Source organism: Oryzias latipes, chromosome 3 (genome assembly GCF_053564925.1).
Source record: "Oryzias latipes strain Hd-rR chromosome 3, Olatipes_Hd-rR_3.1".
In the NCBI taxonomy this organism is placed as follows: domain Eukaryota; kingdom Metazoa; phylum Chordata; class Actinopteri; order Beloniformes; family Adrianichthyidae; genus Oryzias; species Oryzias latipes.
In genome coordinates, this window is record NC_136239.1 from 1,650,241 (window position 1) to 1,663,739 (window position 13,499).

Consider the following 13,499-nt stretch of genomic DNA (forward strand, 5'->3'; position numbering starts at 1 on the left):
TAATAGGTAATGTATTTCGCTTTTGTTTATTGTTTATTTAGTGTTCAGATCTGATATTAACCCTTGTGCTATCCCATGGGGTCCATATGACCCCCCCCCTTCCATTGAGGTGTCCTTCCTACCATGACAAAGGTGGATAAAGGTGGAAAGATTTCATGTAATCCATGGACACCAGTGAAGATCACAAATCATTGAAGAAAAAAGGTTCAGAGCTCTGTCTAGTGGGTCTAGATGACCCAACTCCCAACGTTAAAGTGCCTAGGATAGAACAAGGGTTAAGATGCACTGAAGACATGGTGGATTTTAAGGAAGTACTTTTTTTTTTTTTTTATCTTTTCTGGCCCGCGATCTACACTCATGTCTTTGAAGATCGACGTAATGAGCACCCTTGATATAATGTATACATGCATAATATATATAATGATGTCAAAACGGGTTGTGGCTCCAGGTGCTTTCTTTTCATTAGGGGCGGTCCCAAATGGCTCTTTGGGTAAAAAAGGTTGCCGACCCCTGATTTAGCCGATTCTTCTGAAACTTTCATAAATCTTTTTTTTTTTATCCTCAGGCAACATAAACATATAATAGTTGCCATGGAGACAGAAACCAACAGAAAAACCGCCATTCAGAAAAAATGTTTTTTTACATAAATCTGTCACATGCAGTTCTTACTAGGCTGGGTCAAATGTGGGCAGCTGCGAGGGCGGCGGCAGAGGGGCTTGGTGAGGGCGGCGGGCAGAGGGGCGCGGTGAGGGGGGTGGGTGGAGGGGCTTGGTGAGGGCGGCGGGCAGAGGGGCGCGGTGAGGGCGATGGGTAGCGCCTGTGGGCCACATAATGCTGCTCGCGGCAAACGCAGAAATAGCAGATGTTTTATCTTGACTCCAAAAGTTTCTCAAAGTTGTTTTTTCTATGAAAACATTAAGACCTAAGCTGAAGTTTAAGGACTTCAAACTTCAAAGTTTAAAAAGACGTTTTGAAAAGTAAAGATAAGGACTTGAAGCCAAAGCCACAGATGTTTTGGTTCAGAAGAGCCACATGGGCTTTATTTACCAGTCGTCTGGGCCTCAGCAGTCACAACCTCACTGCACACTATTGCTGATGAAAACATTGTTTTATGTTTGTGGTTTTTCTACTCAGCCTCTACTTTCCCACCCAGACGTTTCTTAAAGCTGATCGTGTCACAGACCTGAAAATGGTTTAACCTGTTAGATCTGACAGAAGTCAAGCCTTTAGAACCATTCTTATTTTCCCACGCCAACCTTCCAGAGACCACAGCCTCACCTCTGAAATGAGCTGCTGGAGTGGATGAAAGTGTCACGGTTCACAATGTAGGTTCTTATGGAGCCCTCCAGGGGCCACTGGTTAAAAAAATCCAAAGTCTGATAACTGTGCACATTGCATGTGCCTGTTTCTGAGCAGAGCAGCCGGACTGGTAGCTCCGTGTTTGCGGGGAGGGTGCTGTGTTACAGAGGAGGCTTCGGGCCGCAGTCCGTCCGGCTGTTCTCAGGAGAACCGGGTCTTTCGGGAGATTTGGATTTCCAAGCAGAGGAGCAGCTTTGGGATGGGCGGAGGCGGCTTTTGAAGAAACAGTCCTGAGAAACCGTTCAAACTATCATGAGATTTTTTGTTTCCAGTGGGCTCCAGACAAAATAAAGGCTGCTGTTATTCCAGTGTAAATTCTTTCACGGCTAAATGTTGTTAGCACGTATTAACCTAATCCTAACCCTTCTTCCGGGTCAGTTCAGCCAAGAATGAAGCACTGGCCGCACGGATTTAAAAAACTATAAGCGAACATGCACTAAATAACAATAATAAAAGCCTGTTTAGAAGATCATCTCTCTATGTTGGGGCTTTGTTTACAACGGGTCCTGCAACTTCTTCTTCTATGGCGTGACGGCTAATGATGACGTTTTAGCCATCCGCGTGCACGGTTGATCCGCCTTTTGCTTTTTTAACCACTGACCCCTGGAGGGCTCAGTAGGTTCTGCTATCAGGAACACTTTGGTTTATCTGCTTGTAATTCATTTGGTTCATTCATTTTATGGTTAGGGTTATTATTTGTCTGATGGCTGCAACCATGAATGAGCATTTCTGCTGAACGGGTTTTTACTGAGCTGGGTTGTGACGGGATCTCCTGCTGGTGGTAGAACCTCCTACAGACGGAGAGCTTCACTGCAGATCCTGAGCACTAGAACCGTTGCTGCCGCGGTGCTTGTTGCACAGCTGTTGTGTGTTCCTGTGTGGCAGATGTGGGCTACTCGGTGACACGGCCGGTCCCAGAGGAGGAGAAGGCCTTCAGCGAGGAGGTGCTGCAGAGCGTGGTGAGGAGCATCCAGAGGAACGACGTCAGCCGGCCGATGGCTCAGCTGCTGCAGCTGCACAGCCAGACCCTCGGGGTCAGAAGGCAAAGGTCAGCAGAGGTCCAACCTGGAAGGTGGACGCCTTTTTATTTCTAAATGTTAAGAAAAGTCATGCTGTTCCCTCAAACTGTAGCATATACAGAATGTCCTTGTTTCACAACTATCTCCCAGGTGTTTTAAACAGAGCAGAGAGTTCTAAAGTCCTGTTTTATTGTGGAAGCTTACATTTTTGTACTTTGCATGTAGAAACAGAAAACACCAGGGTCAAACATCAGAGTCAATGGTGGATCAACATGTTTCCTTTTCTCTGGATAACAGCCCGCCGTTGTTTGTTCTAGTTGTTTGTTAGTAATTATGGGATGGCCACCTGGCGCACAGCAGGGTTTAACAAGCCCTGCGACAGACTGGCGACCTGTCCAGGACGTCCCATGCATTCGCCACGAGGCTCCGGGACAAAGTGGGTTCAGAAGATGAATGGGTTATTAACAAGTCTCTGACTCGTCTCCTGAGGACACGTCTCCTAGTCCATTCTGCTTTGGCAAATCTCTCCTCCAAATTTGATTCTCCTCTGCCAGAGACCTCGGTCACATTATTCATGGGATTCAGGTTTGTGTAGGCCAGTGTTTTTCAACCAGTGTGCCGTGGGAGATTGCCCTCATTAACTGATTTAACAACATTTCCCATCTCCAGGATTTCAGCTCTCTGTTCATCCAAACAGGCCCTGATAAAACACTGAGGAGTTAGGAATATAAAAGATCGTAAAATACTTTTTCTTTGCGTTTTTTTTAATTTTATTAAAGACATTTTGATAAGAATGACGTTACCACGATTCAGCTGCAGCTCCGGCTGTATTTGGGAAAAGTCCTGTCCCTTTAACTATCTCCACCAATCATTCTTGGGGGGCTTAATCACATGTCATCAGTCTGAACAATCAGAAGTGGTTAATGTCTTCACTTCCTTGTCCCGATTTAGCTCGTAAAGTCGCTCAGTTCTAACAGAAATACCAGCTAAAGCTCGTCTTTAGCGCTGTAGCTTTCCACAGAATCCGGTATCAAACCGTGGAACAAGTGAACAAAACAATGAAGCTCCGAAAACCGATCTCCGGCCGTTTTATGCACTACATCTCCCATGATGCATTGGGTTGTGAGAGTGACAGCGCACAAGGAGATCTGTCTTTAAACGTCTTGAAACCAACGAACACACTTCAAACTGTTTTTAAATCTTCTAACTTAACTTTTATTGCATCTTTTAGAAAAAAACAGCTGCAGTTTCCAGCTTTTTCTGCAACAATTATCTCAAAAATGCATGTGAGACTGTGGAGGGAGGGGCTGTAGATCAATACAGAGTTTCTCCTTTTTTTTTAATTTTTGGATGCTGGTGTGCCGCGGGATTTTTTTTAAGGTTAAAGTGTGCCGTGGCTCAGAAAAGGTTGAAAAACACTGGTGTAGGCTGACCCTCACCTTGGTCTTCTAGAGGTACGTCTTCACCAGAAGCGCCAAACGTTTTGGGACATCGTACAGGAAGACAAAGCGACGACCCAGACCCAGTTCCAGACGCACTGAGGCAACCCCACAGCATAATACTTCCACCACCATATTTCACTGTGGGGAGGGCGTTCTGTCTCTTCTTTCTCCAAACACGAGCAACATCTCAATGGCCAAAGAGCTGACCAAAGGACATGCGACCAGTCTGCACCATCCTTCTCCAGGTTGTCCCAACAGACAGTTTTTCTGGGTCAGCAACCTCACAGTCCGTTCCTGTCCAGCGCTCTAGTGTCCGTCTTCTTTGACACTACGATTCCTGACTAGTCCAAGTCGCACACTGGAGTCTCGTGGTTGTTCTGGGGTCTTCACATACATCTCTCACTAGTTTTCTCTCCAGAGCCTGAAAGAATTGGCTTTTTCTGTGGATTATCACTTTTTAAATCCACACCCCGCAGCCAATCAGAATCCAGTATTCACCTGCAACACGGTATAAACATACATGTATGAGAACTTCAATACCAGTTTGACGATATAGAAAAATATCAACCACATCTTTTCTGTCTGTTCTTTTTGGAGAACATAAATTACTGCTGGCCTTCTGTCTGACACAAAAACGTGACGGCTGTTTGCGGTGGGGGGCGAGACTCCTCTGTGGTGACTCCTTAGCACCGCCTGCATGGGTTCATCTAGAGAAGTGAGTGCCGGGGCAGATGATGACGAACTCCGGATGTTCTGATGTCTGCTTGGTGTCTGACATCACTCCTAAAATGGCTTTACTTCTGGCTCTGACCAAAGAAGTCTATTCAGTCGCCATTTTGTCACAACACGGATGCTGCCATGTTGGAGCCAGACAACATCAGTGAGCAGTCTGAGTCAACGTTTCTATAGCAACCACCCCCGCCAGTCAAGAGTGAGCTTGTTGGAAGGCTACCACTTAAAAGCGGGCTGCACAAAATCTGTCAATCAAATGTTTGAACATTGGATCTGGGGCCAGCAGTCTCCACCTACTTTTGTTGAGGTATCCGATTGGTCAGTTTATGACTTGAATTATAGAAAAAAAATGAGGATTATCAGGAACTTGTTTTTAAAAGCTCCTGTAGAATTCTATGGGATTCCGGCTTCTTGGAGCCACTTCCTGTTTGGAACGCCAGGTGGGCGTGGTCACTCGGTCCAGTTCTCCACCTGCTGCTGCTGAGACTAAAACATGCATAGCTTTACAGTGAACGACGCCCCGACCTCGCAGCACCATGAAGTGCCCCCCCAGTCCGCTCCGACTGTTCCCCGCTGCCCCGGGCGTGGAGTGGCCCACGTACAACGGGCGCAAGCGGTCTGCAGCAATGTCTGCTACACGCCAAACCATTTTAAAACACGGACACAAGGAGGCTAACAGATTGTGTTCATCTTTGTCTGTGTGTAGATCTGAATAAAAACCCACCATTTATCAAACATTTCCTAAATAATGAGGTATTTGGAACATAAATACTATGACCTGGTCCTAGTTTTTCTGATGATCCGTTTTTTTTCTTTTCATTATCGGACCAAAGTTAAGTGTTTTATGGTCGTGTTACTGTGTCCGTCTTCATGTTTACAGACCGATACTTTTTCTGTATCTTGGATGGTTACAGGCCATCGTGGCGTCTCTAGCAATACAACTCATTGGCATTGAATCACGTTCAGTGTGAGCGCAGCTTGAGGATGAGCAGGTCACTGAAGCTCATGTCTGGCTCTCTTCCTCCTCCTCTTCCTCCACAGGAGTTTGTACAGAGACATCCTCTTCCTCTCTCTGGTGGCTCTGGGAAAAGACAACATTGATATTGGTGAGACCCATTCAGTTTTATTATGTTTGCTGAAATGTTTCTGTAAAGGCGTTCAACACTTTCATTTCTATTCCAAACTCTCTTGGAGACATTTTTCCACAGAAGGTTCCTGCTGGCCAGCCGGCTGGACTCCTTTACTGTGACGCTGAGCCTCCTTCCTCTTCCTCCTCAGACGCCTTCGATCGGGAGTACAAGTTGGCGTTTGATCGTCTGGCGCCGAACCTGGTGAAGCTGACACACAACTGTGACCGTCCCCCGAGCACAGGCGTCATGGAGGTTCGGAGGACGTTCGGGGAGCCGTACCTGTGAGGCGTCACGCAGCGGGCGCCAGAACAGCAGCTCAGGAGGGGGGAACGTTTGGGGTGACCTTCAGGGATGAAGGTCAAGCCTTTCCTAACCTGATGGCAGACACATGAAGAACCCTCTTCCTCCACAGGTTCTGTGGGGATCCTGTGGTGATGGCAGACACCATGAAAGAAGTCCTCTGGGATCAAAACTCATAGCAGCAATATGTGAATTTCTGTTGCCAGCTTGATTTCATTTGCACAGTGCTTTTCTGGTTTGTGTCTGCTGACTCAGCATAACGTGAAAAAGTGGATGGCTTCAAATCGAAGCCGTCTGAGCTTCAGGAGATGCAGCCTCCAGCAGGAGATGACCTTTAGTGACCTTTAGTCTGTTCAGCCAAGGTCAACGTGGGAGCAGAATGGATCCACAACTTCTCCTGAAGGGACGTCCTCTGCAGCACAGCTACGGTCTAGATACCATCAGACCCTAACCGAAAAACACGACAGCTCCTGTGAAGTCCAGTGTAGCACAAACGGACCTTCTGGAGACGTTTTGACCTTAAGTCTAACCACAGAGGGGAACCACGGGCGACTGTTTCACTTTCAATACCTCCCACCAAACACTTCAGATGAAACCTCAGAGTAGGAGCTGGATTTGAACCCCTGATCTAATCCTCATGGGGCAGCTGCTCAACCCAGTCTGAAGGAGGGTAGATGAGGACTGCCCCCCTCACAGAACCAGCCCCCGTGTGGTGAACTGATGGACCAATCCGGCTCCAGCTTTTTTCCATTTGTCGGGCCTTAAAAGGGAAGACTGTTTACATTATTATTTTATCTTTTAAGAAAGGTTTATTTAAAGTTAACAGAAATGTCTATGCAATAGTTTGGACAAAATCTACAGTCTAAAACTGTCAGTGATGATGTCATTCAGACAAAAGTCAGACTGCATTCATGCTGGATCCTGTGTGACGCCAGCAGCGGTTCTGGGTGGAAATGGACCCGTGGGGCTCAGCAGGCAGTGGAAGCACTTTGACTAGGATGTTTCACAGTCAGCACGGCGTCCGCTCTGCTGTTCAGGGGTTGTGATGGATGTATGGAAGCAGAGGTGCAGACCAGCAAACTGCACTGATCTACCAACAGAGACAGAAGAAGCACAGAGGGCCGCGCTGAGGCAGGTTTGCCCTGAACGGCTGGAAACAGTCCGGCTGAGGACTCAGCGTGATGTCACTGATACTCAGTTCATGTCAAATCCCAGCCCTTTAGTCCTTTTAGAGGACAGGAGAAGAACCCAACCGTCTCATCGGCACAGTGGAGCCAGAGTGGAGCCGGCCTTCTGCCTCCGTTTGGTAGACAGTAGATGTTTGTCTGAAGCTGCTGAAAGCATCTCCACCTCTGGAATTCAACAAGAACGTCGAGGAGCCTCAGCAACGTGTCCCACATCTCATCTAGGAATGTGCTGCTTTAGACCTTTAGGACATTGACCTGAAACTAATTCTGCTTTATGTCTCTTGTGTTCTGTCTGAAGTTCCATACTTTATGTCAAATTCAGACTTTAATCCTCTCAGATTCAGTGTTTGTCATCACAACCAGCTTTGAGTTCCTTCCATGTTTCAAACGGTGGATGAGGGGGTCACCAGGTACCTGACCTGTGTGGAGCTGAGGCGGGGCTGAACCACTTCCCTTTTCTCAGTAGAAGGTACTTTTCTGCATCTTCAGCCTGGATCGTTTTAGTTCAGGCTCTGAATGAGTTCTGGAGCATCCCTCAAACGGGACAGAACTGGACCGCTCAGAAACGCTGACACTCAGTACCAGTCAAGTGTTGGACACACCGTCTCAGTCCCGTAGGACAGCAGGTGTTCCACCAACCAAAAGGCGGCCCTGTTTGGAAGAAGACCCTGGGCTGAAGTCCTAGAAGGTCCGAGGAGTCTCAGCCAAGGCTGCGACTTTCACCAAAACTGGAAACGTTAGCAGATTGCACTAAAAGAGTCCAGGACCTGGATGAGGATGAGGATGAGGAACTCTGTGGAAGGTTCACAGGATGGAACCGTTTCAGACACGACCCGTCTAGTCCTGTCCTGTTTTAAACCAAGACTGTGAATAAAGTTATTTCAAATTCTCACAGTTGTTTGTTTTGTAGGGACACTGAGGAAAGCCTCCTGACACGAAGCTGGAAGATGGAGAACAGAGGTCTGGTGCTGCAGAGCGATGAAAGTCTGAGATCAGACAGCTTTGAAAAGTCTGGAGTTACTCTGGCAAATAAAATTCATAGGAACAGAAAACAGGGAGGGGCTGAGCAGGAAAATAAAAACAAAGTGGAAAATTACTTTTGAAATACTGTATCCAGTTCAGCAGGTGGGAGCTGAAGGCCTTTTGGGGTGAACAGATCTGTTACTATGGGGGGTGTTGTTGCCTCAGACACAGGAGGCGCATTTTTGAATAAACAACTTCCGTATTTGAGGCTAAACTTTGTGTAGATTTCTTTTTGGTCCAGATGGAGGACGGAGGGAGAGCGGGATATTAGAGTGGGGGGGATAAGGGCAGAAGAAAAAGAAACTGGGGGTAAAGAAGTTGGAAAAAGATGAAAGAAACAGGAGAGGCCAGAATTACCAACAGGGTCTGGAGATTTCTCATCATTGCAGTCAAGGGGGGGTCTGTCTACAGACACACACCCATGTTCATATCAACACGTATACACGTCTGTCTGGGATCCTCTGTGGAATGAAGAGAATAAAGCAAAATTAGGCTGAGCCCCCAGTCACACCCACATTGGAAGGCAAAAAGGCAGCCAGACCCCCCCCCCCCCCCCCCATGGTAAAGCAGACCATGTGGCTGAAGCACAGGAGTAGAACCAAACACCCGCCAAGTCTAATCAAAATGTGCTTTTAAATTTATTTGACTTTAAATTTGAGAATCCACCTTTTTTTTTTTCTTTAGTATTACACCAAAATAAGAAAAGATGGGCTCCATGGTGATGCAGGGGTTAAAATCCCTCTCAGATCATCTTTTGATCTATTTTTTAAGCCTTCTCAGTGGTCTTTTGATTCTGGTTCTGAACCAAGAAAACATTAAGGGAAATGTAAACATTTTACATTAAATAATTATAAAGACTACAACAGTAACAGTGTCACTAGAACAGGCTGGATTCTATGGAAGCATTTGAGTAGCATAATTAAAAATAAAAGTCAAAACCAGAAATGCTTTTTCATTTTTAAAATGAAACTGCATCAAATGACTCAAAATTAAAATGAAAAATCAGTACTTCAAGATGCTTTTTCATTTTCTACTTAAAATCGCTTTTTCTGTGTCGTAATTAAAATGAAAATGCAAAGAGGGGATTGCATTTTCCTTTTCACATCCACCCTGTGAACATTGTCGCGTAATTCAATTTGGATCAGCATTTGGAGCCGGGGCGGTGACGTCACTGCTTTCTCCGTGTGTCCGGCTGCTAACAGACAGACATGCTAGCAGCACTGTAGCTTTGTGTTAGCGGCAGAGAAGAGGGCTTTGTGATGGTTGTGAACTTCTGATGATTGTACTCAGCTTCTCATGACTCCGTAGCAGCATTTCCTTCTTGTGCCGTCCTCCTTTCTTCCTAAATAGAAGAGAAAGAGAGCCAGGCAAATTGAACGTGGAGCCAATATCTGCAAAGAAGCTGTAGGGAACTATAAATTGAATCAAACCTGTAAGACGACACGAAGCTTAACATCCAAACGCTTCCACTAGCATACCATGATACGAGCTTAAGAACATCCATAAATTCAACGCTTCATCTGAAGTACTACGAACGAGCTTAACGGCCATAAATTCGATGCTTCCATCTACATACTAATAATAGGAGCTTGACACATCGTAATCTCGAGGCTTCCACCTGGCGTAATAAAGTATTCAAACATCCATAATTCAAGAAATTGTTTTCCATTCTGCTGCTAACATATTGGTTGATTTCAGTCTGAAGTCTCTTTGGAGGAGGTCCACCGCCCCATCACTTCCAGTGCAGAGTAGGTACGTGGAATGCAGTCGTCGTTGCAGCTCCAGATCAAGGAGTGCAGGGGCAACGATCTGCAGGGAAGCTGCAGGACGAGCAGAGACTGTGGAACTTGGAGCCAGACAACTTTGTCAAGGTTTATGTCATCCACCAGAAACTGAAGTTCTGACCGGGGAGGAGGGGGTCGCAGGCTCAGGAAGTGATGCATAGATGGAGACAAAAGAGTATTAGTCTTGGCAATGAATACATAAATAACTTAGAACTGATCAGTTTAGAATGCTTAAGATAAAGGGAATAAAAGTGGTTTTAAAGAACAAATCTGAGAAAGTAAAGTTTAAAGAGAAGGTTATATTTGTGAATTCACCAAAGAAAACCATCAGAAGCACAGATTCCAACAGTGAAATATGGAACCTGCTGTAATCTTAACACCAACATAACCTTTTGTCATTTCCGGAGCGACGCACCTTAGGAAGGCCATCGAGGAGCAGGCCAATAGAAGGGCATCCAAGGTCCAAGGAGATTACGTAGATGAGGAAGGTCACCATCTCACGTAGGAATGGACGGCGGCTCGGCTGGATTTGATGTTTATTACTTGATATCAGCGGTTCTTAAATACACATACATTTTACAAGCAAGGTGGGACCGCGGACCATCTGTCCCCTACCCCATCCCTGGTAGGGGGTACCAGGCCCTCTGCAACGGTGACCCTGTCTCTTGGGGTGCTGGCTTCCTGGGCCCGGCGGTCCTCTCTCCACGCGGGCAGAGGGGACCCCTGTCCTCTCTGGGAAGACCGGGGGGCCGGGGTTCACATGACATCTCGAGCGCTGGCCTTCTCCAAATTCCATCTATGGGGGAGGGGGGACGGCTGGGTACTCTCCCTCCTTCTTTCTACATCCCATAATCCACTTTAGAAGAACACAAAGTCCCAGTCCAGCACACGTGCTATCTCTCCTTTGCACAAATATTTTGTGTGATTAAATGAAACATTTCACGTGTCAGTCTGAATGCATAAGTGTGCGTGTGTGAACATCAGTTGTGTTGTGTACATGTTGACATGTTTGTATGTGGGCATTTTTGGAGCCAACAGGTATGTTTGTGGCATTTGGGTGTGTGTGGACAGGCCCCGCCCACTTTTGGATTTATATTACTTATAAAACTGACTAATGATTGTAAACATCCAGCAACTTGTTGCCCTATGCTGCTTCACGGTTCTATCCCCAATCCTCTTTAATCACCCTCCTACATTCCCCCCCCCCCGGGCATCTTTTCTTTTCCGTCCGGTCCAACCAAAGACTGTTGTGGATATGAGTAAGATGAATAAAGTTTAGCCTTAATTACAAAAGGGGTTTATTTAAATATACACCTTGTGTGTCAAATGATTCATAACCCCCATTGTAGCAGTGAAATAAAACCAACACAAGAGGCTTTCAGCTCTCATCTGTCTGCTCAGCTGTTGGACAGGACAAGTTAAAAACAAAAAAGAAAAGGTCAAAAACCCTCTGCAAAGCCTCTTTTAGGGGGGAATTTCCTTTAATAACATGAAACCAATGAGTGAGACCAGCTTTGTGACATTTGACCGAACGCATCTACCTAACAGGGACTACAAAACGGCTGAGCTCCTCTGGGGGGGGCTGAGTCGGTGGGCTCATCAGCTCAGATTGAGATGGGACAGGTGAGGATCCGGTCCTCCAGCAGGACACTCAGAACCAGGAACACAAAGTACAGGACGAACATGGTGAGGCCCAGCATTTTGCTCATCTTCCAGCGACAGGCAGCAATGGAGATGATGACGAAGAGGAGCATGAGGAAGAGGAGCACGATGGCGCAGAAGAGGCCATTTGAGCTGACCACCACGGGGTCGCCGTTGTGCAGTGCGGTGAAGAGGAGCCATGGAATGGGCAGACTGAAATCACAAAGACAGGATTTTTTTGAAATGAGCAGTAAAGGCATCGTTAACTAGAATGTGCAGACAGTTCCAGCTGAAGGCAGAGGAAAGTCGTCTTCCAAAATTCTGTCAAATCCCGCAGAAATGTAAAAATCGGGAGCCAAACCTCTGCGCCTTCAGGAGCACAGACACGATTTTACCTCGGAGTCATTTCATTTAAAGAACTTGTTCAGTACAATAACTTCATAGAAGGTTAGAAAAATGAAACTAGACTACAAAAGTAATTTTAAGAACTATACATTTTTTCTTAATGTTACAAGACGAATTTGTCTGTTTTATTTTTGGTTAAAATCCAAATCTGCTCTGTTTTCACCATTGACTGTATCAGAGAACTGGACTGAGTCTGACCATGGAAAAGGGAACATAGAAGCCACATGTCAGTAAGCAGTGATCGGTCTAAGTTGGTCTGAGTCCGTGTTTCTATGGCAACCGCTCTGGCCAATCAGGACTGAGCTTGTTGGAAGCTTACAAATATTTTATTCTTAAGTATTTAAAAAAGAATTGGCTGAGTATCGGTATCGGCGTCAAGAGGCAGGAAAATATGGGGTATCTGTATCGGTTGTAAAAAGTCATTATCGTGCATCCCTACTAGAATGACTAACAGCTGTCTGCACAGAGACCTTCAGGACCGTGCACATGCTCTGCTCCTATCTCAGAACCACAGACTCACTCACCCTACAGTGATGTCAAAGATGTTGCTGCCCACTGAGCTCGACACGGCCATGTCTCCCAGACCTTTCCGGGCCACGATGACACTGGTGATCAGGTCAGGGATGGAGGTCCCCGCAGCGAGGATGGTCAGGCCCATGATCTCCTCCGAGATCCCAATAGTCTCTCCAACCTGAGGGCAGGAACGGATGGTAAAACCTTCAGGGGGGGTTTGTGGTTACCCCCCCCCATGAGCAACTTTACACCACAAACCATCTGTACATCAAGAACAACTGTAGTGTAAAATCAACCAAATTCCGCGGTTAGAGTTGGAGCTTCATGAGCTGTTGTAGGGCGTCTGGACTTTTGCTTGTTGGGGATTGGGACTTTGGAAAGACCTGTTAGTGATCAATTAGACTAGATGCTGCTTTCACTGCAGACTTGATCACAAAGAAGAAAACCAACATCCCTCTTCCACCATGGATCTGCATCAATTCCTGCAACTGGATTTTAAAGGTCGTATACCATGAAAAATCCCTTTTTATTATTCCTTTAAGTTTTTTATAATGATCATTCCTCAAGAAAAGAAACCCCAACGTGGTTTTCTGATCCATTTATGCCCCTCCCAATACATGAAAACAAGCGGGTTCTCACATTGTGACATCACAAAGTGAGGAACAGCCCCTTCCAGGAACAGTCTCCGCTGACAGCTCCACCCCCAGACTAACACACACGCCCACTTTCTCTGCTCACCTGATCTGGATGTAAATACCCTCAAATTAAAGCAGACAGTCTGCAGTTAACGCACGTCTTGTTCCTTTAATTTCAAATCCGTTAGGGTGGCCGGGTTTGTGGGGATCCTGTCGGCTGCAGTGGTGGTCGGGCGTGCGGTGCTGGGGGGTCGATCGGCCGGAGGGGGTTACTGCGTGGCGACGGGGGGTGGGGAGCAACCAGAAGATTGTGAGTGTGAGTGCATGGG

At 46.4% G+C, this 13,499-nt stretch overlaps 2 protein-coding genes across 18 annotated transcripts in view; one reads left to right on the plus strand and one right to left on the minus strand.

Annotated features, from left to right (window-relative positions):
• Positions 1-8,061, plus strand: part of LOC101168670 (C-myc promoter-binding protein) — a 98,388-nt gene extending 90,327 nt beyond the window's left edge. For all 8 annotated transcript variants that reach the window (XM_078944115.1, XM_078944116.1, XM_020699693.3 and 5 more), the window contains 3 exons: positions 2,245-2,407; positions 5,594-5,658; positions 5,831-8,061. In XM_078944115.1, coding sequence (XP_078800241.1) covers positions 2,245-2,407; positions 5,594-5,653 — 223 coding nt within the window. In that variant the 3' untranslated portion in view covers positions 5,654-5,658; positions 5,831-8,061. The remainder of the gene's footprint in view (positions 1-2,244; positions 2,408-5,593; positions 5,659-5,830) is intronic.
• Positions 8,062-11,438: 3,377 nt separating this feature from the next.
• The window catches only part of LOC101160040 (sodium/potassium/calcium exchanger 1), a 29,676-nt gene continuing 27,615 nt past the window's right edge, over positions 11,439-13,499 (minus strand). For all 10 annotated transcript variants that reach the window (XM_023951511.2, XM_023951484.2, XM_023951481.2 and 7 more), the window contains 2 exons: positions 12,547-12,713; positions 11,439-11,830 (listed from right to left, as the gene is read on the minus strand). In XM_023951511.2, the coding sequence (XP_023807279.1) occupies positions 11,581-11,830; positions 12,547-12,713 (417 nt within the window). In that variant the 3' untranslated portion in view covers positions 11,439-11,580. The remainder of the gene's footprint in view (positions 11,831-12,546; positions 12,714-13,499) is intronic.